Raw genomic sequence first — 12,817 nt, forward strand, 5'->3', positions numbered from 1 at the left:
AAACTCCTTCCTTTTTAAGACTGAATAAATATTCCATTGTATGGGTGGATCACATTTTGTTTATCCAGTAACCCGTTGATGGACATTTGGGTTGCTTCCACCTTTTGCCTATTGTGGACAAGGCTGCTCTGAACATGGGTATACAAATATCTCTTCAAGACCCTGTTTTCAATTCTTTCAGGTAATATCCAGGAATGGAATTGCTGAGTCATATGATAAATCTATTTCACTGTTTGAGGAACTGCCGTACTGTTTTCCATAGTGGCAGTACCATTTTATATTCTCACCAACAGTGCACAGGGTTCCAATTTCTCTACATTCTTGTGAACACTTGTTATTTTCTGGGCAATTTTTTTTTTTGATGTAGCCATGCTAATAGGTGTGAGATAGACCCTATTGCTTTTTAATTTTTTATTTAGATGTAAGAAATTGAACTTTATTAAATACAGTGATTGCTAGTGGTTACAAATATATATTTTGTGAAGACATATACATACATTGCTGGTGTATGCACAAACACATTTTACTGATGGAGTATGTGACCAGAAAAGTCTGGAGACCCCTTAGTGAAACCAGCTTTGGCTGTGTGTATAGGCGGGGAGGAGGGATGGTGATGTTTGGATCATCCCAGAATCCACAGACCGAAGATAGCAAAGTCCAGAGGTTGACTGAGGCAGTCTATCTCATCCTTCAAGGTCCAGCAACAATGCCCCCTCCTCCAGGAAGCCTCCCTTGCCTTCCCAGACACAACTCCAGCTCTCTGATCTGGGCTCCTCAGCCCAGGGTTCCAGAGTCCCAGGGTCCCCTCTCTCTGCCCCAGCCCTGACCGCAGAGGGGTCTGTGTCTAGAGGTTGAGGGCTCTCTGGGGTCCCAGCAATGCCCAGGCACAGAATGGGTCAAGCAGAGTTTGCTGAATGAATGAATGAATGAGTGGATAGTCTGTATGGCCTGAGATGGATGTGAACCAAAGAGGCTTGGCTGTTCAGGGGTGAGGAGGGTTGGGTGAGGCTCTGCTCACCGGGGCCACACTGGGGTACGGAAGCAGCTGCAGGCGAGACATCGAAGGCCAAGGTTGAGGAGGCGTGGCCAGCGGAAGAGCAGGCGATGGGAGGTTTGCACATACAGGCTGCCAGAGGGGTCCACGGCTTTGAGGGCGGTCAGCGGAGTGTAGCGGGCGTTGGTCTGTCTGCGCAAGGGTGGTCTGGCTGAGCCGATGACCTTGACAATTACCTGCGGGGTAGAGCCCTGAGCTTTGGGACCCACGGAGAGGGGGTTTCTGTAGGGAGGGGCCCCCTCACATACTTGAGCCATGTCCTGGGGCTCTGGGCCCCCCACTCACCTTGGCCACATCCTGTGGGCTCTGTCCCACAGAGTGAAAGAGCTCCCTGGAGGCCGGGAGGTACAAATCCCGAAAGTAGCTCAGGGTGTCAGCGTCAGTGCCTGGGAACTCGGCTGTGGAAACCTGCTCCAGGAGCTTCCCTTCAAATTCGGTGGCCACCGGGCCCGGCTCCACCAGGGAGATGCTGGGAACAGGGGTAGGGGGAGAGGGTCTTGAGCTCCAACACACTCGCTGCCCCATTTTACCCATTACTGCCCATCTCTCCTCTTCACCCCCCTGCTTCTCCCATCATTGTTTCATGCCTCCTTGCTCCCCCATCTCCTCGCTACTCCCCTTCCCTTGTCTGTCCCATCACTGCCGTCATTCCCCTGTCACTGTCCAAGTGCCCGCCTCACAAGATGTTGAACTGAAGCAGCTGGACAGCCAGACTCTCGAAGAATCCCTCCATGGCGAACTTGGAGGCCGCATAGACTTCATTGAACACGACACCTGAGAGGATTACAGGAAGGTGGGCTCTTTGGGGGTCTGGGTGATGGGCTTTGTGGGTCCAGAGGGATGGGGTCTTGGGAGACAGAGCAAAGAGGATTTAAGGATCACAGCAAATCTGGGGTCAAGCTGATGGGTGTATGTGATGGGAGCATATGGGGTCAGGATGAGGTTGTCTTGGGGTGCCAGGTCCCATCTCTTCCTGGCAGTGTTCCATCCACCCTCAGCCCAGGGAACTCTCCTATTTCCCTCTATCCTCTAAACCCTTGGGCCACTTGGGCATAGGATGCTCAGGGTCCCCAAGGGCAAGCACCATTCAGCAGGATCTTTACTGGTCCCTGTTGAGCAGTGAATGTGTCCCCCTTCCTTCCAAGATCAGGAGATCCAGCTGGAAGAGAGGCTGAAGGGATGGGGCTGAGTGAATGCAGCTTTTCCATGACAGGGTAACAAGTAGGGTGGATTCCTTAGGGGACTGCTGGGGAGGGGGGCAGATCTGAGGAAATTTCCAGGGAAAGGAAGGGAGTCTAGAGAGGTTCAAGGAGAAAGGGCCCGGGAGAAAGGATGGCAAGTAGATGGCCTCCATAGTAGGCCCATAGCAGACATCATTAGTCGATCACTGCTCTTTTTCCTGCAGAACCGCAGAGTCCCAAATCCAGACATCTCTGGAGCCTGGTGGGAGGTGTTTGGCAAGAAGGAGCCTCAGGAGGAGTGCTGATGGTTCCTCTGAGTTTTGTGGGATGGTTGGAAGAAATTTTTGGAGGTTTCCAGAAGTGGGGTTGAAAATGGATGTGGATGGCCTTTGGCAGCATCTATACCACCCCTGTCTACTCCTGTACCATGGTAGACATAGTTAATCTATCCCAGAACTTTTTTTTTTTTTTTTTTTGCGGTATGTGGGCCTCTCACTGTTGTGGCCTCTCCCGTTGCGGAGCACAGGCTCCGGACGCGCAGGCTCAGTGGCCATGGCTCACGGGCCCAGCTGCTCCGTGGCATGTGGGATCTTCACAGACCCGGGCACGAACCCGTGTCCCCTGCATCGGCAGGCGGACTCTCAACCACTGCACCACCAGGGAAGCCCCTATCCCAGAACTTTTTCCTTCTGAGCTGCAGAATGCTTCTCAGTGCAGGCATATTGAGGGAATATGAGCTAAAACCTAGTTGCCATCCTTCCAGCCGGGGGAGGGTCAGACGCTGGGAGGATTCCCAGGGGTGCATCCCCAGGGCTCACCTTGCAGCCCCATGACACTGCTGACCACCACGATGTGGCCCTGTCGTCTCCTCTTCATGCCAGGAAGTACAGCTTTGACCAGACGGACGGCCCCGAAAAAGTTGGTATCAAAGACGTTCTGCATGGCAGCTAGGCTGAGCCCCTCCAAGGGCCCCACCAGGCCCACTCCAGCATTATTCACTAAGGGGGTAGGGCTGAGGGTTATTTTGAAGTCCCCCAACCCTTCTAGTGTCACTCCCCCAGGGACACTCCCTAAATTACCCCACCCCTCCCCCACTCCAATTTCAGGGCTAGTCCAAGGTATCTTGGGCGGACAAATATGTAGCATTGATAATCTTTAAATATAGTTCAGCATTTGTTATAGGGGACTCTGAGCCCTGGGTGGGGAAGAGGGCTGCTGGGTACAGCCTCTACTTTAATGCATGAGCAATTCAGCTCTGACCCCAAATTGCATCAAAACAGCCACACCCTCCTTAGAAGACCGTTTAGGGACCATGAGTTTTTCTTCATCATGCTCCTTTCCCACAATGACTCATCAAATTAGTTTTCCCAACCACATATGGTTTTCTCCATATGTGAGAATTTCTATTTGATAAAATCCACCCTATCCCCAGGTCTCAGTATATTTCCTATATCTCTAATAAACTGAATGGTATCCTGGGCTCTTAGCCAACTGATCTACCCCTTCTCTCCAGGGTCAGAGGTTATTAGGGAAACAAGAGAGTTAGTGCCCAGACACTGGAAAGAACTTGCTGTGATGAGGATCTATGCTTAGGCCAGGGAGGGGGCGAGTGACCCCAGGGGATGCTCAGACTCACCCAACACGTCCACTTCTCCTCCCTGGATGCAGCTGAGACACTGGGCCACTGACTCATCACTGCACACGTCCAGCTGGGCCACGGTGAGGGTCTGACCCAGAGCCTCCCCAGCAGCTGCCTCCAGTGTCCCCTTCTTTCCCAGGTCCCTCATGGTGGCCACCACTGGGGACAGAGAACAGAGTTGGAGCAGGCACTAGGTTCCTTTACCCTGTGTGTGGACTTACATGTTCCTGTGATAGTTTGCATGAGTAGTCACAGAGGAATGGAGACCCACAGATTTATACACCTACATTTGCCATACAGCCACAAATGCACACTTGTGTACAGATATTTGTCTATACTTCCATCCATCTATCCACTCATCTAGCAAACGTTTATTGAGCATCTACTACACCCTATGCACTATTCTAGGTGCTGAGGCTATTGCATGAAATAAGATAAAGTCCCTGCCTTCACAGAATTCAAAACCAGTAGGTAAGACAATAAAATAAATACAGAACAGATGGCTTGAGAAAAGAAATGCATGCACACCTAAAGTCAACATAGGTGCAGATATGCACATGCAAGTATGGATAGCCCCATTTACATCGTCAACGTAGGTTCCAATTTATTGAACACCTACTATATGCCAGATAATATGCTAAACACATTTCTAAACATTAACTCTAATCCTTGCAAGAATCCTATGATCAGGTCACTGACTTATTTTCCAAAGATGGCCTCAACATCTTTTATCACACATGCTGTTCTAGAACCTAGCTGCTCACCCATCAGCCCATGAAATCTGATTCCTCTCTCCTTGAACCTTGTGGCTAGCTGGGAATCAATAGACGATGGGAAAGGTAACCCTGTGTGGCTTTTGAGATTAGGAGGGAAAAGATGTTGCAGTTTCTGCTTTGCTTGCTGGAATACTCACTCTTGTAGGCTTCAGCCACCCTATAGGAGCCCAGCTGTCCTGAGGCCACCCTGCTGGGAAGAAGCCCAAGCTGAGCCCAGATAGAAAGACCACATGTTCCAGTCTCCTCTGTGAGCCTTTCACCCTGAGCCCAAAGCGCCCAGCTGAGCCCTTCCAAATTCATGACCCTTGTAAACCACGAGACATAGACAATTGCAGCTGTTTCACGCCATACATTTTGGCGTACAGCTGTGTACGCCATACACCCCATGCATTTTGGGGTGACTTGCTTTTAGCGATAGGAATCAGAACACGTAGGCAATATTATTATCCCCATTAACACACTGAGGCTCAACACAGTGAGGTTTCTTGCCTGCTCCAACCCCTAGCAGGTGTGAGAACTGAGATTTCAACCTGGGTTCGTCTGAGTGCTGAGCTCACGCACCTGTACACATGTTTGCACCCGCCCCCCCCCCCCCCAACGCCTGCACCCACAATCACACACACATTTGCATGTTGTCTGTGAGCCCATGTAATTCGCAGGTGCTGCACACATGAATAGGACCACGTTCATCTACATATGGTGACAAGCATGGGCCCGGGGGCTGGGCTACCTGAGTTCAGATCCAGACTCTGCCAAGTTCCAGCTTGGGCAAGGACCTTTGTCAGTCGGTGCCTCAGTTTCCTCATTTCTAAGATGGGGCAAATGATAGTGTCCACCTTATCGGGGTGATGTGGGGATTAAATGACTTTCTAATATGCAAAACACTTAGATGGAAGCCTGGCACATTGCAAACAGTCAATAAACATCACCCTTCAGCAGTGTTAGACACTCATCTGCCAGCCCACAGGGGCACACGCTGCACAATTCCCTCTCTGCACACTGGCACCCAGACTGTCACACCCGAAGCTGTGCACGTCTCTAAGACAGAGGGTAGAGGGCTGGGAGAAGCAACTCTGCCAACTGGGGCAATGCCCTCACGCCTCCATCCTCCTCTTAAGTAATGGCCCTTTGCTTACTTCGACTCCAGTGTGCACTGGGTCAGAGGTTCCCATGGGTGGGGTGAAGATTGGGGCTATTGATCCCAGAGTGGCAGGGGGCCGAGTCTCTAGACCTAGAGCCCCCTCCTCCTTAAACCCTCAAGGTCAGGGTCACTTAAGAGGCTTATCTTGGAGCGTTAATCTGAGAATGAGTGGGGGTGGGGACTCTTAGGGAATGACTAAGTGAAACCTCAGAAAAGCCCTCTCCAGCCAGCTCTTCTAAAAAATAAATATCACCCACACCCACCCCACTGGCTTTATTTTGCTTCTGACCACTTATCTGCACTAGCCACCTAATACGATTTAAAAATCTGTTTATTGTTTGTCCTCCCTCACCTCCCCCACTACATCACTACCTAGAACAGAGATTTTTGTCTATTCTGTTCGCAGCCGTGTTTCTAGCACCTAGAATCTGGCACCCAATGGGTGCATTAGAAATATTCTTTGGATGAGGGGATGATTCACAAGCGGAGGTGGGAAGGGGGCCTCCGTGTGTCCTGGGTCCTCCCCAAGCCCCCAAATGCAGTCGAAGTCATGGACTAGTGGAACTAGTGCTGGGAGAGCTAAGGGTCTTGGGAAGCCATGCCCACTCCTGTCCTTCCCAGCCTCACCCTGGTCCCCTTACCCTGGTAGCGCTGCCTGGGGTCACGAGCCAGCTGCACTGCGAGCTCCAGGCCAATTCCCGAGGAGCATCCTGAGATCAGTACAGTCCGGGGTGCGTCGGCCATGTTGATCCCTTTCTGGACGCGTGACCTCTGCTGGCCGGCACCTGACTCCCGCCACCCATCCTCTGCTCATCTGTCCCCTCCTAAGCACACCCCACCTGCAGGATGAATGGGCCCTGGGAGCCCTCAATTATGAACTGACTTTGGGCAGGCAGCTGGGGGGAATCCCTTCACTTCAATATAGTGCCTTCCTTTTATCTGTCAAAAATGTCCTCTCGCTGCTACACTCAAAACTGGGTGCTTTTGTTACGATGATAAATTATCCAGGGCTGGGGGGAGTTTCAGGCAGTGTGGGGAATAAGTGGAGGTGTTCTCTTGCTGTCTCTACTCTGGGCAAAGAATCTGTGATTGGAGAGAGGTGACCGAGAGTGTGGTCCCGTTCAAAGAGAATGGGCAGAAATGTCAGAAGGTGCGATAGACTATAGGAAGAACTTCCCAACAGACCAAGGCAGGGCACGAACTTTATGAGCGTTTTAGCCAGAAAAGTCTTAGTCTCTGATGTCCCTGGAGAGAAAGGAGGAGCAGCTTGGGGAGATTCCCTCTCCTCCCCCTTCTCAGGGCCCCCCTCCCCCTCAGGCCAGATGGGGCCCCACCCCCTCCTCCCTAAGGACACAGAGTCCCTTTGTCTGAGGAGCCAGAGGCTGGGAGGGAGACACTGCCGGCTTCTCCCTCTTGGCCTCGGGGCGGGGGAAGTGGGCAGTTCAGGGCCCGGGATATGCCCCTTGGGTTCCTCCCTGCGGAAGCTCCTTCAGATCCAGCATGTCTGTGCTTGTTCAATCGCACAGACAGCTCCACCTGACCTGACCCGCTGGGGCCTCCTTACATGGGGGCGGGGGTGTCCCAGTGGGGTGAGGGGGGGTTCCGCCTCACCCCAGGAATGGCAGGGGTCCACCCCTCCCTGTGGCAGTGCCCTGCTTAGGGTAGGGCCATACTCCCTGATTTAATGGGCCATGTGTGAGAATGGAGCTGGGGCCTCCATCTGGGGCCTGAGTCAGGGAGAAGAGGGCTAGGGATGGAGGTGGGAGCCTTTATTTGAAGATTAAGAGTTTGGGGGAAAGAAAGAACTGTGTCTTGGAATCTGTGGTGAGGGTTTGGGGGTGGGGCTAGGGACCCCATTTTGGAATCTGGGGTGGAGTTTGAGGCGGGGTGAAGATCCCTTATTTAGGGACCTGCAGGGAAAGTATGGAGTGAGGTCGGTACCTCTTATTGTGGGACCAGGCAGGTGGGTGAGAATTTGGCATCAGAATTTGGGGGCCTGGCTGAGACAGAAAGGATCTGGTATAAAGCTGTACCCCTAATTCCAGGGCCTGGATGGAGGCTGAAGGTTAGGAGGCCTGTTAGGAGAAAAGGGTTTGGGCTAAGGCTGGGACCCCGGATTCTAAGGGTGGGTGGGAGTGACCCTCCTCCGACCCTGTGGGGTGAGGCAAGAAGGGCCCAGCTCCCGGCCCACGGCTCCACCCCTAGCTGGGCAATCAGAGCTCAGCACAAACTTTCCCAATTCCACCCACCAGCTGTCAGCTACCCCCCCCCCCCTTTCCGCGAGCTCCGCCTGGCCCGGAGCTGGAGCGCAGGGCGAGGCCAGGGCGGGGTCTCGGGCAGTCTCCTGTGGATCCCGAGTGGAGCCGGCCGCCGCGAGAGTGCCCTGAGCCCGTGGAGTCGCCGCGCCCCGCAGCCGCCCAGGCTGGTCCCCCGCCTTGAGTGTGGGTCCCGTGGGAATGGGGAGTCGCTGGGCCCTGGGCCAGCCGCGGGCCGGCCTCTGCCTGCTCCTGGTGTCTCTGCAGCTTCTCCCCCGGACGCAGGCCGGTGAGCCGGGAGGGAGAAAATAGGACCCGGAGTGCAGGATCCATCGAGGCCCCCAAAGACGGCGTGGAGTCGGGAGTCGGGGGCGTGCATGGGGGTCGTGCACGTTGCCCGTGGCTACGGTGTGGTGTTGCGGGGCGAGTGTCTGACTCTGGGCGGTTTGTGAGTGTGACAGCTTGGTGGGGGGGGGGGGGGCAGGGAAACGTGTGACCATGTTTCCTGGTGGGTGCGTGGCAATGAATGCAATTTATAGGTATACATGTGTGTAACAATATGCATGCGGCCATTTGGAGTGGAACTGTGTGTGTTGGGTGTGGGAGATGACGATGATTGTACACCTGGGTGATGGGATATGGCCTCTGGGCGAGTATGTGATTGAGTTGTGGGTAGGGGAGTGTGTCTGTGTGGGGGGCTGATTTTGAGAATAACCGTGTGTGTGTTATGCGTGTGATTGTGTGTCTCTGGGTGACCCTCTGAGGACTGTGGTTGTGGTTTGGGAAGCTAAATACTTGCCCATGAGGATGAGTCCCAGGGGGATGGGGGATGGTGAGCGGGGACTAGTAGGGAAGAGGGTTGATCTGGGATTCAGAGTTCCCTTTGCGTCTCCCCAGATAGCTTCACCTTATTCCCCCTCTTTCCCCTCTGCCCCTAATTAGCGCGCGCCCACCTCCTTACCCCGCCATCTTTGCCCCTTTCCCCCCTCCCCTCACTCCCCTGAGCCGGGATCAGCACCATGGACAGGGCCTCGGGAGGGCCTTGGTGAGGGGCGAGGCGGGGCGGGGCGCGGGGCGGGGCGGGGCGGGGCGCGGGGCGCGGGGCAGTGCACGGGCGGGGGCGGGGGGAGTGGAGGTTGCTCCCCCAAGCTGAGCGAGCCTCGGGTGTTTTTCCTGAGGAATGTCTCAGGGGCCCCCCAGGGGTCCCGGGGGCCGCCGGATGGGTGAGTCAGCGCTGACGCACGCCCAGCTGCACGAATCTGGCTGGACGCCGCGCCCCGCCCCCGAGGGTTCTGGGTCGGGGGCGCCCCGGGGTTCGGGAAAGTTGTGGTCCCTCAAGTGGTGATTGAGGGGGACTTCCCTGGTCTGAGATACCCCAGGTCAGGCCCTCCCCGTAATCCCTCCCTAAGGTGAACTCAGGACCCCAACACACCCACCCCCACTTTCTCACTTTCTCCTTTTCTCCGTAGTCCAGAGAGGTGTGTGTTTACGCGGATAATCCCAAAGTGGCCTATGCCCCACTCCCACGGTCACACATCCGCACAGTCGTGCGATCTCAGGCGTGCACTCAGAATAGAAGGCCGCTGGGACACGAAGAACGTTAAACACCTGGGGCCCACGCCAAGGCAGCCCCATCCGCCACCCGCCCCACGGTCACAGCTTTTGTCACCCACCTACACTTTCAAACTCTCACACACGCTTCCACTGGCATCCATACAACGTAGTCGATGTTCTCAACCCGTCACCCACTCGCCAACTTGGCCACACTCTCACGTATAACCACACTCCTCCATCTGGAGTCTGAGCTATTACTATCACAGGCTCCCGTGCACCACCTGCAGGACCTCGAGCTCACTGCCAGGACCCCAGGACAAGTCAAAGGACTGCACCTAATCCCTCCATCAGAGGCCAAACACCCACAGACATCGACACGCCGCAAAGCACACGCTCAGCTAGTCCCTGGTCCGTACAGAGTCACACACGTGCTCGCACAGTCTCATGCATGTACACAATCGCGCATGTACCTATTTGCACAGACACTCACACCTAGGCTCTCCTACTCATCTGAGAGGGTCCCAGCCATGTCCCATCCCGGTCCCTGCCTGCCTTCTTCCACATCCTAGACCCCCACCTAGCCTCTCCCTGGGGTCCTGACCAGCGCAGGGGAGAATCTGTGGGGGAAGGGCAAGCCAGTTACTTGACAGACTGCCGCCCCCTGGCCCTGCAGGCAGGACTCAATGCCTCTTGTGTGTCTCCTTGTCACAAAGCCAGCCATGGAAAGAAAGGGCAGTTGGTTTCTGAAAGGTCATTACAGAAGGAACACAGATTGAAGCAGGAGACATTTGGGTTAGATGCTGGGAAAGACTTTTAAAATGTTAACGAGCAGTTGCTCAAGGAGAGACCCCCTTCCCAGTGCATAGAAAGTGGAGTCTGGGTGAAAGGAGAGCCTGGGAGAGCCACACGGGGGGGAATCACGGACCTCAGCCCTCCCCTGGGCCCCCGCCCGGAGAGGGGGCAGCTGGGATGATCATTCCACGGGAGAATGACCCTTGTGGTCAGCAGAGCCTGGGAGCCCAGATTTTAGCCCCAGGGGGCTGTAACCCAAATACCTCTTAATAACAACCCAGCCACAGAACAGGCAATTAGAGATGGGGCCGGTGGAGGCAGCAGGGTTAGGGGAGAGAGAGAGAGAGAGAGATGGAGGGAGTAATCCACACACAGAGATATAGAGAGGCACAGAGATAGAGGTATGCAGAGAGAAACAGATGTGAGACCGAGGGAACTACCAATAGGCAGAGACAGAGAGCTAGAGAGTGAGGGAGAGCTGGGAAGTAAGAGAGGGAGGGAGAGAGAAAGACTGATTCAGAGTTGGACACAGAAAGTGGGACAGAGAGAAGGCAGGGAGGGGGAGAGAAGAAAAAGAGAGCAGAACAAGGTTGGGGGCAAGAGAGAGCTGAGGTTGGAACAGGGCTCTGGAGAGTCTGAAGACTGAGGGGTCTGACCCAGGAGGAGCTGGGATGGGGGCGCCCTCATCCAAACCCCTGTCTCCCCCAAGTCTGGCCCCCTACCCTGGATCCCAATGGTGAGATCAGTAGAGCCGCCCCTGGGGTGAGGTCATGGCAGAATCCGGCTCCTGCCAAGAGGCTGGGTCAGGGGGTCAGTGGGACAGTCTGCTGTGGGGAGGGGAGATCAGGCAGGAGTTTGGGGCTCAGGGGAAGACCCCGCCCACCCTTGCCCAAGCCATGTGGTTCCACTTAGCACTGGCCAGGCTGCACCGGGTGGGGCTGGTAGGACAGCCTGGGTTAGGATCTCACTGGACCAGTCCCTTCCTTTGCTGGGATCAGAGGGAGAGGGTCAGAGGGAGGAGGTCAGGAGGTTATCAGAGAGAGGTGATCAGAGGATAAGGTCAGAGGGGGTGATAAAGTGGGGAGGTCCACAGGTCAGATGGAAGAAACTGGGATAGGAAGAGGGAAGAGGTCAGGTGGTAGTCAGAGGGAGGTGGTCAGGGTCAGGTAGAGGAAGGTCAGAGGGGGTGGCCAGGAGAAATCAGCGGGGATCAGGGAAAGAATGGTCAGAGGGAGGAGGTCACGAGTGATGAAGGTCAAGGAGGAGGTCAGAGGGAGGAGGTCATGGGTGATGGTGGTCGAGGAGGAGGTCAGAGGGAGGGGAGCCCAGGGAAGAGGTGGGGAGAACACACTCAAGGAGCCCCTCCTCTCTAAGCGGGTTTCCCCTGGCAAGGGGGGCTTCAGGCCTGGGAAGCAGCCCCAGGGAGCTGGTGCGGGGGAGTGTGGAGAGGGGGACAGTTTGGCTCTGGGGCTCAGGCCAGGAAGCTTTGATTCATCCCAGAACTAGGTCAGCTTTTTTTTTTTTCTCACCGAAAACCAAGGGAAAAAAACAGGAGTCAACAGGCTGATGAGGCTGGAACAGCTGTGGAGTGGTGAGGGGGGTATGCGTCCCAGGCCTGCTCCTTCCCCCTGACCCACAAACATAGCTGGGGGGGGGCTGAGTCCCCCAAACCCGAGCCACTCACGCAGAGTGCTGGGCTTGTTGTAACTGCCCCGCACCCTGGCTTCTTTCCGCAGCAGACCCTGTGGATGTGCTGAAGGCCCTGGGCGTGCGGGGGGGCCAGGCTGGGCTCCCCGAGGGTCCCGGCCTCTGCCCCCAGAGGGTCCCACAGGGCGACCGGGCATTCAGGGTGGGCAAGGCCAGCACGCTCAGTGCCCCCACGTGGGAGCTCTTTCAAGGTGAGTCAGGGTGAGAGGGGCTGCGGTTCATCGTGGGAGCATGGGTCACAGTCGGGCCATCTGAGCTGCCCCTTTTCCCTCTGCCCTCCCAGCCGAGCACTTTCCCGAGAGCTTCTCCGTGCTGATCACTCTGCGTGGCCGGCCAGCCAACCAGTCTGTCCTTCTATCCGTCTACAATGAGGCCGGTGTCCGGCAGCTGGGCCTGGCGTTGGGGCCGGCTCTGGACCTCCTAGGTGACTCCTTCAGCCCCCTCCCCCAGCAGGTCAACCTCACGGATGGCAGGTGAATATGGGGAAGGTGGGAGTCCCGGGAGAGGTGGGATGAGCGCGCGCCCCCACTGAGACTGTCCCCTTGCAGGTGGCACCGTGTGGCGGTCAGTGTGGATGGTGGGATGGTGACCCTGGTGGCTGACTGTGCACCTCAGCCCCCCGTACTGAGCCAGGGACCTCAATTCATCAGCACGGCTGGACTTACTGTGCTGGGGACCCAGGACCTCGGGGAGGAGACTTTTGAGGTAGCGCTTCAGT

At 55.6% G+C, this 12,817-nt stretch overlaps 2 protein-coding genes across 18 annotated transcripts in view; one reads left to right on the plus strand and one right to left on the minus strand.

Moving 5' to 3' along the window:
* Positions 1 to 404: 404 nt before the first annotated feature.
* On the minus strand, positions 405 to 6,614 carry RDH8 (retinol dehydrogenase 8). Of its 2 annotated transcripts, none has more exons than XM_033855172.2 (6): positions 6,433 to 6,614; positions 3,872 to 4,033; positions 3,054 to 3,233; positions 1,735 to 1,828; positions 1,340 to 1,523; positions 405 to 1,230 (listed from the first exon to the last, which is right to left on the minus strand). In XM_033855172.2, exons 1-6 carry the CDS (start codon positions 6,533 to 6,535, stop codon positions 1,015 to 1,017), a joined length of 939 nt encoding a protein of 312 aa, XP_033711063.1. In that variant the 5' UTR covers positions 6,536 to 6,614; the 3' UTR covers positions 405 to 1,014. The 2 variants fall into 2 exon arrangements, with proteins under 2 accessions (XP_033711063.1, XP_073658039.1); XM_073801938.1 differs by lacking the exon at positions 6,433 to 6,614 and adding an exon at positions 4,788 to 5,111.
* A 1,214-nt stretch (positions 6,615 to 7,828) lies between these two features.
* Positions 7,829 to 12,817, plus strand: part of COL5A3 (collagen type V alpha 3 chain) — a 40,394-nt gene continuing 35,405 nt past the window's right edge. For 8 of the 16 annotated variants that reach the window (XR_012331086.1, XR_012331087.1, XR_012331088.1 and 5 more), the window contains exons 1-4: positions 8,118 to 8,335; positions 12,129 to 12,290; positions 12,383 to 12,572; positions 12,648 to 12,804. Coding sequence is in view for 11 of the 16 variants with exons in the window: in XM_033854387.2 (XP_033710278.1) it covers positions 8,248 to 8,335; positions 12,129 to 12,290; positions 12,383 to 12,572; positions 12,648 to 12,804 (597 nt within the window). In the remaining 5 variants the exon portion in view is untranslated. Of the gene's footprint in view, positions 7,857 to 8,115; positions 8,455 to 11,204; positions 11,993 to 12,128; positions 12,291 to 12,382; positions 12,573 to 12,647; positions 12,805 to 12,817 lie in introns of those variants that run through there. The other 8 variants (XM_033854389.2, XM_033854395.2, XM_073803266.1 and 5 more) reach the window with 7 other exon arrangements.

Source organism: Tursiops truncatus, chromosome 3 (assembly GCF_011762595.2).
Source record: "Tursiops truncatus isolate mTurTru1 chromosome 3, mTurTru1.mat.Y, whole genome shotgun sequence".
NCBI classification, from domain to species: domain Eukaryota; kingdom Metazoa; phylum Chordata; class Mammalia; order Artiodactyla; family Delphinidae; genus Tursiops; species Tursiops truncatus.

Excerpts from the sequence above, each read along its gene's own strand:
- RDH8 (XM_073801938.1), bottom strand. The coding sequence starts at position 5,037 with ATGGGGTGTATGGCGTACACAGCTGTACGCCAAAATGTATGGCGTGAA. Across the intron at positions 3,234-3,871 it reads AGGAGAAGTGGACGTGTTGG|TGAATAATGCTGGAGTGGGC; the intron begins GTGAGTCTGAGC and ends CTACCCCCTTAG. Across the intron at positions 1,231-1,339 it reads GCCCACAGGATGTGGCCAAG|GTAATTGTCAAGGTCATCGG; the intron begins GTGAGTGGGGGG and ends TCTACCCCGCAG.